This window comes from Lissotriton vulgaris, chromosome 12 (genome assembly GCF_964263255.1).
Source record: "Lissotriton vulgaris chromosome 12, aLisVul1.2, whole genome shotgun sequence".
NCBI classification, from domain to species: domain Eukaryota; kingdom Metazoa; phylum Chordata; class Amphibia; order Caudata; family Salamandridae; genus Lissotriton; species Lissotriton vulgaris.
Window position 1 is genome coordinate 73,458,607 of NC_141700.1, and position 13,448 is coordinate 73,472,054.

Genomic DNA, 13,448 nt, shown 5'->3' on the forward strand with positions numbered 1-13,448 from the left:
TTTTATTTCCTAACAACTTGTGGACTACAACCAACTTGGTTACGAAACAGTGAGCTTTAGTTTCAGGCTTAAGTAAAAACTCTCAGTTTCATCCCTTTGGCTGTGTATCAGGTTATCAGTCAGTAAGTCAAATTTGCTTTATTCGAGATAAAAGCTCATAAAAGCATAATACATTTAAAACTATTTTGGTTCATGATAAAAAGTATAAGATATATTTACAAACTCCAAAACATTTCTTTTTTATCCATTTTACAAAGAAGGAACGGTAATTGCATATTAGAAATTAAAAAGAATAAAGCATTTTGGCTTCACTAGTGTTTAAGAGACCATCAAGAAAACATCAAATTCATATAGTAATAAGACCAATGAAGACCCATCATACATAATCAAGGCGTTCCTTGTAGCTAGCGGCAAGACATAGAAGTCATGGATTGATCTCAACCAACCTACTCTCCTGGTAGAATTTACCTTCTAAAAGCCCATGCCCATCCCAAGAATTTGGCAACCGCCACAGATATGACTGGCAGAGAGCTAGTGCAAATTATTCTTAGAGCCACCTTGCTCTCTCTCGTACCAAGCAGTTTGCACATCGCCCTTAACCAGACACGTTGGGGGTTGAATATGCCCCGCAAACAAAAAGAAGGTGGGCTATGAACTCAATGCCATTATTACAAGCTGGACAAACATTAGAATTAGCTTCTGACTATCTTCCTGTTAGCGATCTAGTTGGGAGCGACCCCACTCTAAGCTGGAAGTAGAGTTTCCTATCTTGTGGCCTAGCTATAATGTCCCAATAGGGCTCCACGGACGGGGAGACCTTTGCTTCCAAGAAGCGACCTTCTAGGGAGGTGGGATCTGCATCATTCCAGTTTCGGCGTGCTACCATTTCCCAATACCTTGTTTTTATGGTGTCTTTAGTCGGGAATTGGGCCAGCTCTGGGTTCTCCCATAACCCCTTCATGCCCATTTTTTCCAGTGATCTACACAAGTCCTTTAGCCAGCCTATCTTATGGAATTTGTCAATTTTGATTACATCCAGGAAGCCCCTCGCATAATGCGCAAGTTCGGGGGTAACCCAAATGCACCACCAGTATAGAAAAGGTCGTAGCCTAGCCATATCAGATATGGCTTTCCTGCCTAAGTCATAGCGCAGTGGCTTCATGGGTGTACTTTTAGGGAGGCCAATAAGGTTTCGCAGGAATTTGTTTTCGGCAAGCGTTAATGCGGCCAAGATGTCATAGCCCCATAGCTTGGCGCCATAAAGCGCCACGCCGAGAGCTTTGGCCTCATACACCTGGAGTGCTGGCAAAATTGGTTTAGTCAAAGATTTTTGTGTTCAGCACTTCTAGCCCCAGCATTTTGACGGCGTTTAAGGGCCGCCATTTCTATATGCTTCCCCCATTTTACTGCCTTAGCTATGTGGATTCCCAGGTAAACAAAGTCCGAGACCATTTCCACCCTTTGGCCATCCATAAAGAAGTTCCCTTTAAAGCTAGCGTAGGGATTAAATACCATGAGCTTCGTTTTAGCTACGTTTACTTCAAGCCCAAGATCGACACAAAAACCCTCAAAAATCTTCAAAGCATGCTGCAGACCACTAGGGGTTTTAGATATAATGAGCGTGTCGTCTGCCAATAATAAAATTGGCGTTTTCACTCCATCCAGGGTCGGAGCGTCTACAGAACCAGACAACATACGAGCCACTACACCGTTAATATACAATGAGAAGAGTGTGGGGGCCATGGCACAGCCTTGGCGTACACCCCGCTCTACTTGAAACTCAGCAGTGACTTGCCCATGCCTCCCCCACTGGATTTTAGCGTAGTTTGACTCGTGTAGTCTCATCGCTAGTGATAGAATCTCCAGCGGCATTCCCATCTTGGCTAACACTTTCCATACTAAGGACCGGGGGACTAGGTCGAAGGCTGCTTGTAGATCGATAAAAGCAGCATAGAGGCTGCCCTTCCCCAGCTGCACTACCTTCCAATGGAGCAACGTAAACCGGAATATCTGGTCTGTGGTACTGGTTAGCTTGCGAAAGCCAGTTTGATTATTATTATTATTATTGCATTTCTTATATAGCGCCAGAATCCACCCCCGTAGGGGTATCTCCGCGCTTGCCTTGGGAACCCGTCCTGGTTTTTCCCTGTGAGATAGCCCCTACAGGGCATCCCCAAGGTGAAAGCCAGGCATCCCGCCGCGGGGGCCGTTGTGGAGATTAAGCAAGCTTAATGCCCAGAGTTGCATAGTGTGAACCCATGATTAGGTCAGGCACCGAAGCGAGAATTATCGAGTCCGAGGACATTTGAGCTCAACACCCTTGATAAGGAGACAAGACATTGTTTTCTTCTACCCAGACCATGATTTTCGCTAGGGTCATTTTACCTATCACCTTTTGCACTGTGACTATTAGGCTAATGGGCCTGTAATTCCCTGGGAGTGTCTTGTCACCTTTCTTATACACAGGGATTATTATAGCCCTTTCCAAGACTTTGGTACTGGAGCCCCCAATGCCACCGCATTAGCCAGCTCCAGGATATACCTGCCCCATCGTGTTTTGTCATGAAGAAAGACATCCGCGGGGACCCCATCAGGTCCAGGTGCCTTCCCCCAGGCAACTGAGTCCAGAGCCTCTGCTACATCAACGTTATTGAAAGGAGGGACAGCAAATATAGCAGTGGCTACAGACTCCCTGGTCTTATCCTCGGGCCGGCACCTGTATTGGGGCCCAAAATAATCTAGCCAACTGCTCTGGGAGACATGGTTTGACGGTGATTCGGGGAGACCTCCATTCCCAACATAACAATATTCCAGAATAATCTGGAATCTTTAGCAGCGCTGGCAGCTTTAAGGTCTTGCCAGTGCTGTTCGTCCCATTGCTTCTTGGCCATGGATGTACTAGCCTTGTAATTCTGTCTTGCTTCCCTAACGGCTGTTGGACCTCTATTTTTAATAGCCGTTCCCAAGGAGGTTCTAGCCATCTTGCAAGCCGCATTATACCACCCCATTTTTTGTGGGCGATAGTTCTTGCCTGTGGGGTGTGAAGATGTCTTGTAAAAATGACCCTTTATAGTGTAAAAAAACTCACAGTGCAAATTGGTGATTTTTTCTAGACCAGTTCTGTTCCCAATTCCCATCCTCATTATGGCTTCCATATCGGCGATAGTACTGTCCAAATTTCCGCTAATACTTTCTAGGACCTCGCTATTCGTCACAATTTGTGACCACTTAACCCTCCTGATGTCATTCGTAGGAACAATCTCCGCTACAGCTTCTTCAACATTATTTTCAGCATTATTTAACCCCTCTGGCCCCCCCCATAGCAGATGAAGAATACATAGGGGGTTGTGATCACTCTCCTGTCTACTAACCACCTTCATGTCACTCATCAAGTGCCAAATTGCCAGATTACAGATGGCATAATCGATCATGCTTTGCGAGCGACCATTATCAAAAGTGTTGGCCCCTTGGCCGTCGCTCGCTGTTCTTCCATTCAAAGCTCTGAGCCCCCTTTCGCTGCATATAGCATTCATCTGAATTATGCATGTTGACCATCTACTTACAGGTTTTAAGTCCAATTTAGGGATTCCCCCACTCGGAGTCTACGTCCTCCCCAGCGTGCCAATCACGTACAGAGAGAGGCTCAAAGGTCATGTTCAAGTCCCCAGCAATAAGTATATTGTTCTCACTTGGCTGGGCACCAATCACGTGATCGAGGGCTGCCAAAACCTGGGATTTCCCTCCATCTGACCCTCTTACATACAAGTTGTAGATGTCTAAGGAGTCCCCCAGAAAAATGCTTATCCTAATCAGTTGGATGTCATTGTTAAAAGTTGGGAGCTCCACTACTCTATCAAAGAGTGTCTGCCGTGCCCAGATAGTTAGGCCCCCTTTCGGCCGACCCTTGGGGCCCTTGTCTGCTGGTATAAAAAAATTCAAGAAACCCAAGAGGAGCAAGGACTCGCAGGCCCACGTCTCCTGAAAGATGCAAAGATCAAAGCCATTTATAAAAGAAACCCATTCGGGGGAGTGCATTTTAGAGCCCAATCCAGCTACATTCCAGGAAACTATTCTCCCCCCAGCCCTGCTAGATTGCCACCACGGGCCTGGGGGGGCTAGAGGCTGTGCCCTTTGGCCATATATACTTGAAGAACCCTGACCTCCCACTACCCCTGCGTTAGAGGCACCAGAACCCGTCCCACCCTCATCACTAGGTACTTCCACCTCTACTGGGGGAAAACCTGTCAGACCCGAATGGCCAGCCCCCTCTACCGTACTACAGGACATTCGATGCTCGCTACCTCTAAGCCCCTATTGGTCTGTAAACCTATCGCCCAACCTCCCATTGGGTAGTCAATCAATGGAGTTAAGCCCGGACCTGTCAGACCCATGCCTAATGTCCCTTGCAGACATGGATGCGGTGAGTGAAAATGAAAGGGGGGGGGGCATTTTCCTCAGCTGTATGCCCGAGTGGGTTGGGGTTCTTGATCTAAATTCTAGCATGAATAAGTTCTGAGCTAGATTGTCAGAAGACAAAATTAATTCAATGGCATCATGCGTAGCCCCAGGGTGGCTCATTCTCCTTACTCTGACTATGTCATCCCTAATAACAGGTCGACACCCTCTGACATACCGTAGCCAATGAATGGCCTTGTTTGTCAGGGAGTCTACCCCTTCACTTGGACAATTAGGTGAAGCTTGATACTTGGGCACATTAGTCATGTATATTGTATTTGTGGCGAAGTTACCCTTCGTAGATACTTGGTTCCTAGTGGGCGCTAAGCTGTAAGTTGATGGCCCTTTAGAGCTTGATGTAATACCATAGTACTGAACCCCTGCCAGCGTTCCTGGCTCTTTGCGTAAGACAAGCCCAGCAAAACCTCACTCCCCACCACACCAGCCGCTCTGTGACCTCTGGATGCTAGCACTAGACTCATTTACAGCCTTCGTTTCAATCACAGGGCGTTCTAGCCTTTTATTAGTGAAGACAGGGATCATGCTTGAGGTAGTTGCTCCCCCCTCTACATGGGCAACCCGATGTATCTTACTACTTGTAGCAACATTTTTCCCTGCTATTGGGAGGGTACCCTGTGGGGGTTTAATTGGATAAGCTGTAGATGTCTTGTGTGAAACCTCTGGCTGAGTCCAAGAGACACCCCAGTTGGCATTTGGAGCTGCAGCTAGATTGATAATTAATTTTTTCATATCCTCTATCTCGTCCCTAAGTAGTGAGACTAGATTAACCACCCCACTAATAGTTCCCGGGTTGCCTCTTGGGGTTGAACAATCACAAACATCAATTATGCCTGGTGATGGAGAGCTGGCAGTACCACTATTAGGAGTTTCCCTTTCCGACTCCTGCTGTACCTCTGCCAGTACTAGAAACCTATTAGAACATAGTATTAAATCATTACCTATCGCAAGAGTGGCCAGGGGATTTTCCACACATACAGCACTTGGGAGAGCATTTACCCTTTCTCCTATTAAACGACCTTTTTCCCCAAGCTGTTTCGAGGAAGCCGGCCTTGGTTTGGCACTAACTCGGAACATTTCGGGGATTGTAAAAGTTGGACCAACAACCTCAGGTGGATTAGGCTTTGGACCCCCTACCTCCTTAGCCTGCTCTATAGTTTCTAAGGGACCCAGATCAACAGATAGAATTTCCTGGCAATCGTCAATTATAGTGTCAATTTTGTCAATGAGGCAGTTCATCGCAGCATACTTGGCTGGTGCCTTTGCTTTCTTCTTCTTGCAACGTTTTTGGCGTTTCGCTGTCTCGATAGCCACCCCCCCTCCTTCCATGGCTTTACGCTTGCCCATCTTAAATCACAGAAGATTGTTAGTCCTACGCGCCTTTATGAATATAGTTAGCAAAAGCGCTATGTACCTTTAGTGTTAATATTCCTCAGCAACGTAGGATCCCAACCAACATTAGGGATGTGGCCCGTCCCGTCCTCTACCGCCCACGGACGGCCAGAGACGGCCCGCCCTTTGTACGGGCTTCGGATATAAATATATATGCCGGTGTGTATGGGGGCTGGCCTCCTCACAGGTGGTATCTCGCACGGGCTCCTGGTCCCTGGAGTACTGTGCGGCGTGTAGGGATTAGCAAGCTCGGCCCCTGCAGCACTGATTTGGGAGGATTTCCCTCGATGAAAAGCCCCACCAGGGGCGGCAGCAGCTCCATTGGCAAAGAGCTTGTCAGGTTATGCATAGAGGGCATGACCATCAACCACACACTGTGCCATGCACACATGCTTTAATTGTAAGCAGCAGGCCAAGGACACAAGGCATTGACTGAACAAGACCTGGACCCAATCATCAGAACTTGTTGTACTTGCCCACTGTAATAACTACAAGTGTCCAGGAAGTGGTTCAGTAACTGCTCATGAACATTTCCAAGATCAAGTGCTGCATGGCATTCAATTCTTAAATACTACTTAACAGATCTACATAAAACAAAAAAGTAGTATTCCGAGTAATGGTCTTTCTAAATGTCAAGTTTGGTGTAATGATCAGCAGTTATTGCAGAAGTAGAGACCAAAAATCCTATAGCACGGAAATGGGAAATTCTTTCAGGTGTTACCCAACAAGAATCCGCACCTTGTCGCATTCTTCAATGAATTAGAGACATTGAGCCTCCACCCAATGAACCAAGCATTTGCTAAACCTCTGGGTAGAGTTGTCAAACAGGGCCCACATTATTAGTGAACATCAAGGCATACAAAGGATTAACCTTTTAAAGCCAAACCAGCACTCTTTTTCAAACACAAATTCCTACGAAATTACTGATGCTATTCACGATAAACCAAAAAAGACCTCTGTGAAGTAAAGTTCTATCTTCATGCCTAGTTTTGGTTTAACTTCAGTTATCAAATTGTGCCTCTCAGATCCCTCTGCATAACGTTTAAAAGGAATAAACTACTGACCAGTCGTCTGCCATAAGTCATGCAGATTCGTTGACTATCAAACTTATTAGCAATCAAAAATGTCCACTTCTTATAAACTAGACAAAGGCACCAGTGAACTACATACAGAAGAGGCCCACAGGTGTGTAAGAAAAGGAGTACATAAGCAAATGGATTAACTAACTTCTGAAAATGGGGTATTGAGTATATGGAGATAGGCAAAGATATTGTGATTTCAAATAGTATTTGTAACACAGCACAGCAGAGAATCAGGCTAATGAGCTAGAGCTTTAGGTGTGTTGTATCTGTGTTTGTGCAATATGATTAAAAAGCTACCATAACAGATTCAAACACACCTGTGCAAGCTCCTCTTCACCCATTTCAGGTCGACTGTGTTTCACATGTCTGTGCTCTTCTGCGTGGAATATGGTCTTGGGTTTTTCATCTTCAGATTCACTATCAGACGGAGGTTCATTGATCCAGGCATCTAGGTCAAGACTGGCAAATAAGAATACCTTAGACCACTTCACACAGTTCAATTAACACATTTTTCAAGTGGTCTGCATGTCCAAAAGACTACTTTGGTCTTACTTCTTTACTATAGCGGTGCTTATCAACACCTGAAAGTGTACCAAAGTCAGTGCTCATTGGTGAAGAGAACTGACAAACTGTTCAGGCATTTTTGCATAATAAAGTGGTGTATTATAAATAATAACACACCAGTCACCATTGAAAAAACGGTTGTGTTTAGCTGAAAGGATTCAAGTGCATTGCATCTGGTAGCTCACAATTATATACACACACATACATACATACACACACTCTATTAACTTTCAATAGTAAAATACACATATTTAAAACCTAGCGATAATACAAACACATCTAGTTGTACTACACAAGCAACAAATTGGTGAACCATCAAGATGTACATTTTTTGAATTAGTTAAAAGAGCCTGTTAGAAAAAGTGCAACTAAAATAATAACACCTCTATTCTCAAGAGCTGACATTTCACGATGAGGCAGAACAAAAATGTCAGGGCACATTGGTACAACTCTCAGATATGCAGACAGTGTAGTCCAGGGGAAAATGTATTGCTTTAATGATAATTAAGATTTCCAATTAGGACTCAATTAGTCTGATTTTTTATTTTGATTATAGTCTCCAAGAGTGATATTACAATCTATAAGAAGATCCTTTTACTCCAACAAAGAGCAGACAAATTCACTACCATCACTGCTAGAAAATCTGCAGACCGATTTAACAAGCCCAAAAGTAAACACAAACACTGAAAAGCACATCACATATAAAAGTCATGTCATTGGTTATTCAGTGCCATTGGGTTATCTGTTGCCTTTTCTAATATAAGAGGAAGATGTTCTATTTCACATTTTGCTCCTGGACTGAAGTGGTGTTCATTAGAACAAGAGGTATGCGTCTGAAACTGTATAGTAGTCATGACGTTGTTGGGTGAAATGAAAATCTTAGAGTTTTTACTACAAATCAGCCTTGCTGATAAGAAGATGAACAGTAAGCTAGTTTTCCTTTTCTAGATGTAGCATCTGAACATTTTGAAATATTATTTAGAATAAAGCCTTCTATGAGACACAGTGGATTTTGTGGCAAGACTATGTTCCAGCTGCTACCAGAATTGACCATATTTTCCCAGTGGGAAAGAACATATCCATAACAATCGCAGAAAATGGTAGCTGCAGACCGCAATTTGGAATTAATAGAATCCAGACCACATTAAAGATTCATTTTATGTTGGCAGGTGTTAAATCCCCCTATCAAGCACCTGATCCTCTCTGCTTTACAGAGTACAAGATTGAATTAAAGGATTTACTGTCCCCACTAGTGCTAATGTCATTCAGAAAACATTATGTGGGATGATCTAGTAATGCATATTCACTTTGCTTTTTATTCGTAGTCATACTAGAGGCTTACCCATCGGGAACAGGCACCTTTTTCTGCGCCTTGGGAGCAACTGGATTCAATTCACCCGCAAACAATGCTATCACTTCCTCTGCTACGGGAACATCCTTAGCTTGCAGCTTTAGGATGTATTTGATTAACTGTAAGATGCAAGATGCCTACAAGAAATTAAATGGAAATGACTGAGTCAATGGAATGTTCAAGCCTTGAGTGACAGTGAAAAGATACTGTAGCCAGATTGTCCAAACATGCCAATGATCTGAAAGGTGTATAAATTCAACATACCTTAACAAGTGTTTACTCAATACATTTTAAGAAACTTCAATGCAAATCAGTTTGGATGAAATAAGAGCCAGTTCAGGCCATTCTTCAATGAAGGAAACACAAAAAAACGAATCTACTAAACAAATTGATTTCCTATTCACTAATTATTTCAGTTCTTCTAGTCCTAAGGCCCCTACTAATGGCAGCTTATGTGAATTGCTACCTACAAGTGCAAAGATGAAAATAAGTTACTTACCTGTAAACTGCGGTTCTCCAGTATTGGTATCTTTCATAGATTCACATGCTTGAATCATTCCCCGTCAAAGTGAGTCCCACGGTACATAAAAAGCAGTAAACAATTACTCTAACATTAAAGTTATTAGAGAAAAAACATTCACTTTACTATCTCGTCCTAGTCATTAGGTATGATCCAAACTCCAGCCAATCAGGCGACAACACCCTCTAGAACACTCTCCACAGAGGCTCTAGGCTCTCAGATTTTCTACCACAGGTCGTGTGAAGGGAGTCCTCGTGAGCTCTGCTCAGTACTTTCTCTTGGCCTTCTGAATCTTTCAGAGCTTCAATCAACATATCTTCTTCTTTGAAATGATCTCTTCTGGCATTGTGATTCTTGTGGGAAATTAAGACTTCATTCAGATGAATCCCACAAGAAGTGTATTTATTGCCTTCACCCTGAACACCAGGTGAGAGACTGCAAAATGTGTAGAACTTTTTCTTTGAGAGATCGAGACGGAATATCCTGTACTCTCCATTCAGGAGAATAAGCCAGAAACTGCACCATGTCCAGAACCGCTCCAATGAAAGGGAACATCGGAGAGGGAGTCAAGTGTGACTTGGGCAAGTTGATAGTGAACCCCAGTGAATGCAGGAGGATCGCCCTAGTCTGGAGGTGGGAGACTGCTGCTTGGGACGAGTCTGCCTTCAACAACCAGTCGTCAAGATAGGGGAAGACTGGAACCCCTGATCTCTGCAGATGGGCTGCGACCAGTGCCACCATCTTTGTTAGCACCAGATGGCCGAAGGGGAGCAGCACAACTTAAAAGTGCTTGTGGCAAACCTTAAACCACAAGTAGTGACGATGGGCAGGCAGGCAGGACGGGGATCTAAAAATAGGCATCCTGCAAGTCCAAAGCTACCATCCAGTCTCGCGGGTCCAGGGCGGACGTGAGCTAGGGTGAGCACCTTGAACTTCTCCTTTTTGAGGAAGTAGTTGAGGGATGTGAGGTTGAGGCGGGACGAAGTCCTCTGTCTTTCTTTGGACCAGAAAATAGCAGGAATAACAACCACAGACGATTTCTGTCCTGGGAACCCTCTCTATAGCTCCCTCGGCCAAGAGAGTCTTGACTTCCTCGTGGAGCAGAGCAAGGTGATCCTCAGTCAGCCGATCGTTCACTGGAGGCATAGATGGAGGGATAGTTTTGAAGGGGAAGGAGTGCCCCTTCGGACTATTTTCTACACCCAACTATCCGATGTGATCGTTTCGACCAGTGTTGGAGATGATGGCATATTCTGCCATCGACTGGTCATAAATGATCCTGTGGGATCAGACTAGGAAGGTTTTGCAGCGGATGAGGGTATCGTGGCTTGGCTCGACTTCTGGCCTCCCAAACCATGGGGGTCGGGTTGAACCGCGTCCACGGCTCAGCAGAGGCTGCTGAACTTGCGGGGCCATATGGCTCTAATAGGGTTGGCGCAGTTGTTAGCCCCTTCCGCAGCCACAAAAGGAGTCAAAAGCAGATGCGGGCCGGTATGTTGTGGCCCAAGGTCTTGGCTGTAGCCCATGAGTGCTTGATACGCTCAAGGGCAGTGTCTGCTTTGTCTCCGAAGAGACGGGAGCCAATCAAGGACATGTCCAGAAGGTTAGCTTGGACATCCCCCGAAACATAGATGTCCTCAGCCAGGCGTGCCAACTTACGGCCACCTTTGTAGAAATCACTCTGCACAGTGAGTCTGTCGTGTCCAAGCCACCTCTGATGGCGAAGTTAAGATGCATCTCTCCCGTCTGATATAGCTTGGGGAGTAGGGCCTTGTCCTCCTACGAGACCCTGAGCAGCACCTGCGCAACCGTGTGCCGTATCGAATGGGAATAATGGCCCAAAAGGCATGCAGTGTTCACCGACCGCAATGCCAGACTGGCGGAAGAAACAAATTTCCTTCCAAAACTCTCCAGTTTCTTGGATTCCCTATCCGGGGTGCAGAAGGGAATGCACCATTGGAAGTGGAAGTCTGGACCACCAAGCTTTGTGGGATGGGGTTGATGGTGAGGGAAACTGTCGCCCAAGGCTAGTTGATGGCGGAAATCTTCCTATTCACAGGAGCCCCTGTGCAGGGCTTGGACCAGGTGCCTAGAAGGACGTCCGTTAAGGCCTCATTGAAAGGCAGCTAGGGTTTCCGAGCTGGAGACACCAGCCTGCATGACCTCTGTCAAAATATTAGTCTTGACTGCCACTGTAGATAGTTGCAGGACTTCCGCAGCCCTAGGCACCATCATAGCAAATGATGCCCCCCTCCTCAGTAGCCAGGTTAGGTGGAGACCGCATGCTAGAGTCCGGGGAGGTGTCCAGACCACCGGCATCACCCAGTTCCTCGTACCAGTCCATATCTTGTGGGTGCAGGATTTCTAAGAGATTTAGCGCCCCCTCTTAATCCTCCTCATCCATCCCTAACTCAGCTCCATGTCATTGGGTAGGAGGATTGAGGAGGCTCCGCCGGCGCCGCCGAGACCCTCGGCAGTGGACGCGGCACCAGGCAAGGCTCTTCAACGGATCTGTGCTGGCTCTCACGGTAAGAAAAGAACTGACATCAGCATGCCAGTGTGGTGGTTATATTGATGACGCAGGCATCAAGGCACCAATGACTGGGTACTGCTGAGAAAAATCTTCTGGATCCATCCTGCCGCCTGGAAGTTCAAAGGTAAGGAATCTGCGACTAAATGTCTCTAAATGTAGCTAATATGATATAGTAAATTTGTTTATTTATTGGGCTCTTCAAAAATAGTATTTACGCTTATAATGTGTTTAAGGAAATACTTCTCCGGCCTATTGTTAATTATTGGTTGATTTTAACTTTCTTGCTTTTACTATTTTTAACAAACTTTTTTTTTAAGTAAACCACAATATTCTAGCTAAAAGTTAATTCACTCTAGGTAATGTGGGTGGATGCTTCACATATCGATCAACTTAAACAATATGTTTTGAGGATTACTGCCATATCAATTTAATGAGTTCACACTATTTGATTAAAGACTTCAACACTAGAAAACCGTAGCTGTCAGATGGTTTGAAAGTACACTGAAAGAAATTATGCATTACCCGCTCCTGGACCTCCAGATCTGCGCTCTGCACAAATTGAGGCATCCGATCAATCATGAGCTGCGTGATCTCCTGGGCTGCCTCCTTCTCTCCATCTTGTTCCTTCTTCTGCAGTATGGATGCATAGAGTTTAACCATGTTTTGCACATATACAGCCTGGATGTGGCCAGGCAACGTAGTGACCTTCGACCTCAGCATGGCTTCCAGGGTCTGGCTTGGTTCTGGAAGATGCCTTGAGAATAATATTTTATGTTAAAGCATTTGTATATTAAGATTAAAACATGTATGTGTGCTATACATCCCGTCACTTCTCTTTGTTCTGCTTTACAGATAGGCGCATTAAACCAACACTTTGCTCAAAATATTATCCATAGATCCCCTCACATACGTCAGAATGCCACCTGGCACATATAACTTGTTCATTTCTAGCATGCAAACTTAGATAGGTTGAGGTGGCTGAGGACTAGAATATCTTTAGAATAGAAATGGGACTGCAAAACATTTGTAAAGAAAACAAATCTCTATCCCCAAAAATAGAAATCTTTCTGGGGGCTTTTTATTCTTACAAACTGTCAATGTAGGATTAACTTTATAGCTCAGCTGTGCTAGTTTTAATGTATTTACCATGCAAAAATGAAGGTTACTAAAATAGGCAGAAAGCTTTATGAAAAACATTTGGATCTTTATTTTTTCACAATATCTTTGCTCCTGGTTTCCTCAAGCAAGCCAACTTGCTTTTATAAATAAGGATACCCCGGATACAGTAATAGAGGTAAAAGTAAGTTGTCCTCCTCAGTCGTGGGAACTTCATTAACAAACAAACACCAAAGTACAATAGTGAGCTCATGTCCTAAGCAAGGGAATTGGGAAAATATTTAGATACAAGTATTGAAGAAAAAGAAAAACCGAATTCTAAGCAAACACTTTGTAAAAATGATTGCTCTACCTGAGGTGTTTGGGAAGACGTTTTCTTAAAGCCCTTATCAACATCTCGATGGACACTAAGAGAGG

General features: G+C 44.7%; 1 protein-coding gene across 2 annotated transcripts in view; it reads right to left on the reverse strand.

The window, feature by feature from the left end:
• Nucleotides 1-13,448, reverse strand: part of AP3D1 (adaptor related protein complex 3 subunit delta 1) — a 400,132-nt gene that overhangs the window by 205,631 nt on the left and 181,053 nt on the right. For both annotated transcript variants that reach the window (XM_086947180.1, XM_086947179.1), the window contains exons 15-17: nucleotides 12,438-12,669; nucleotides 8,854-8,999; nucleotides 7,265-7,406 (exon numbers count right to left, since the gene is read on the reverse strand). In XM_086947180.1, coding sequence (XP_086803306.1) covers nucleotides 7,265-7,406; nucleotides 8,854-8,999; nucleotides 12,438-12,669 — 520 coding nt within the window. The remainder of the gene's footprint in view (nucleotides 1-7,264; nucleotides 7,407-8,853; nucleotides 9,000-12,437; nucleotides 12,670-13,448) is intronic.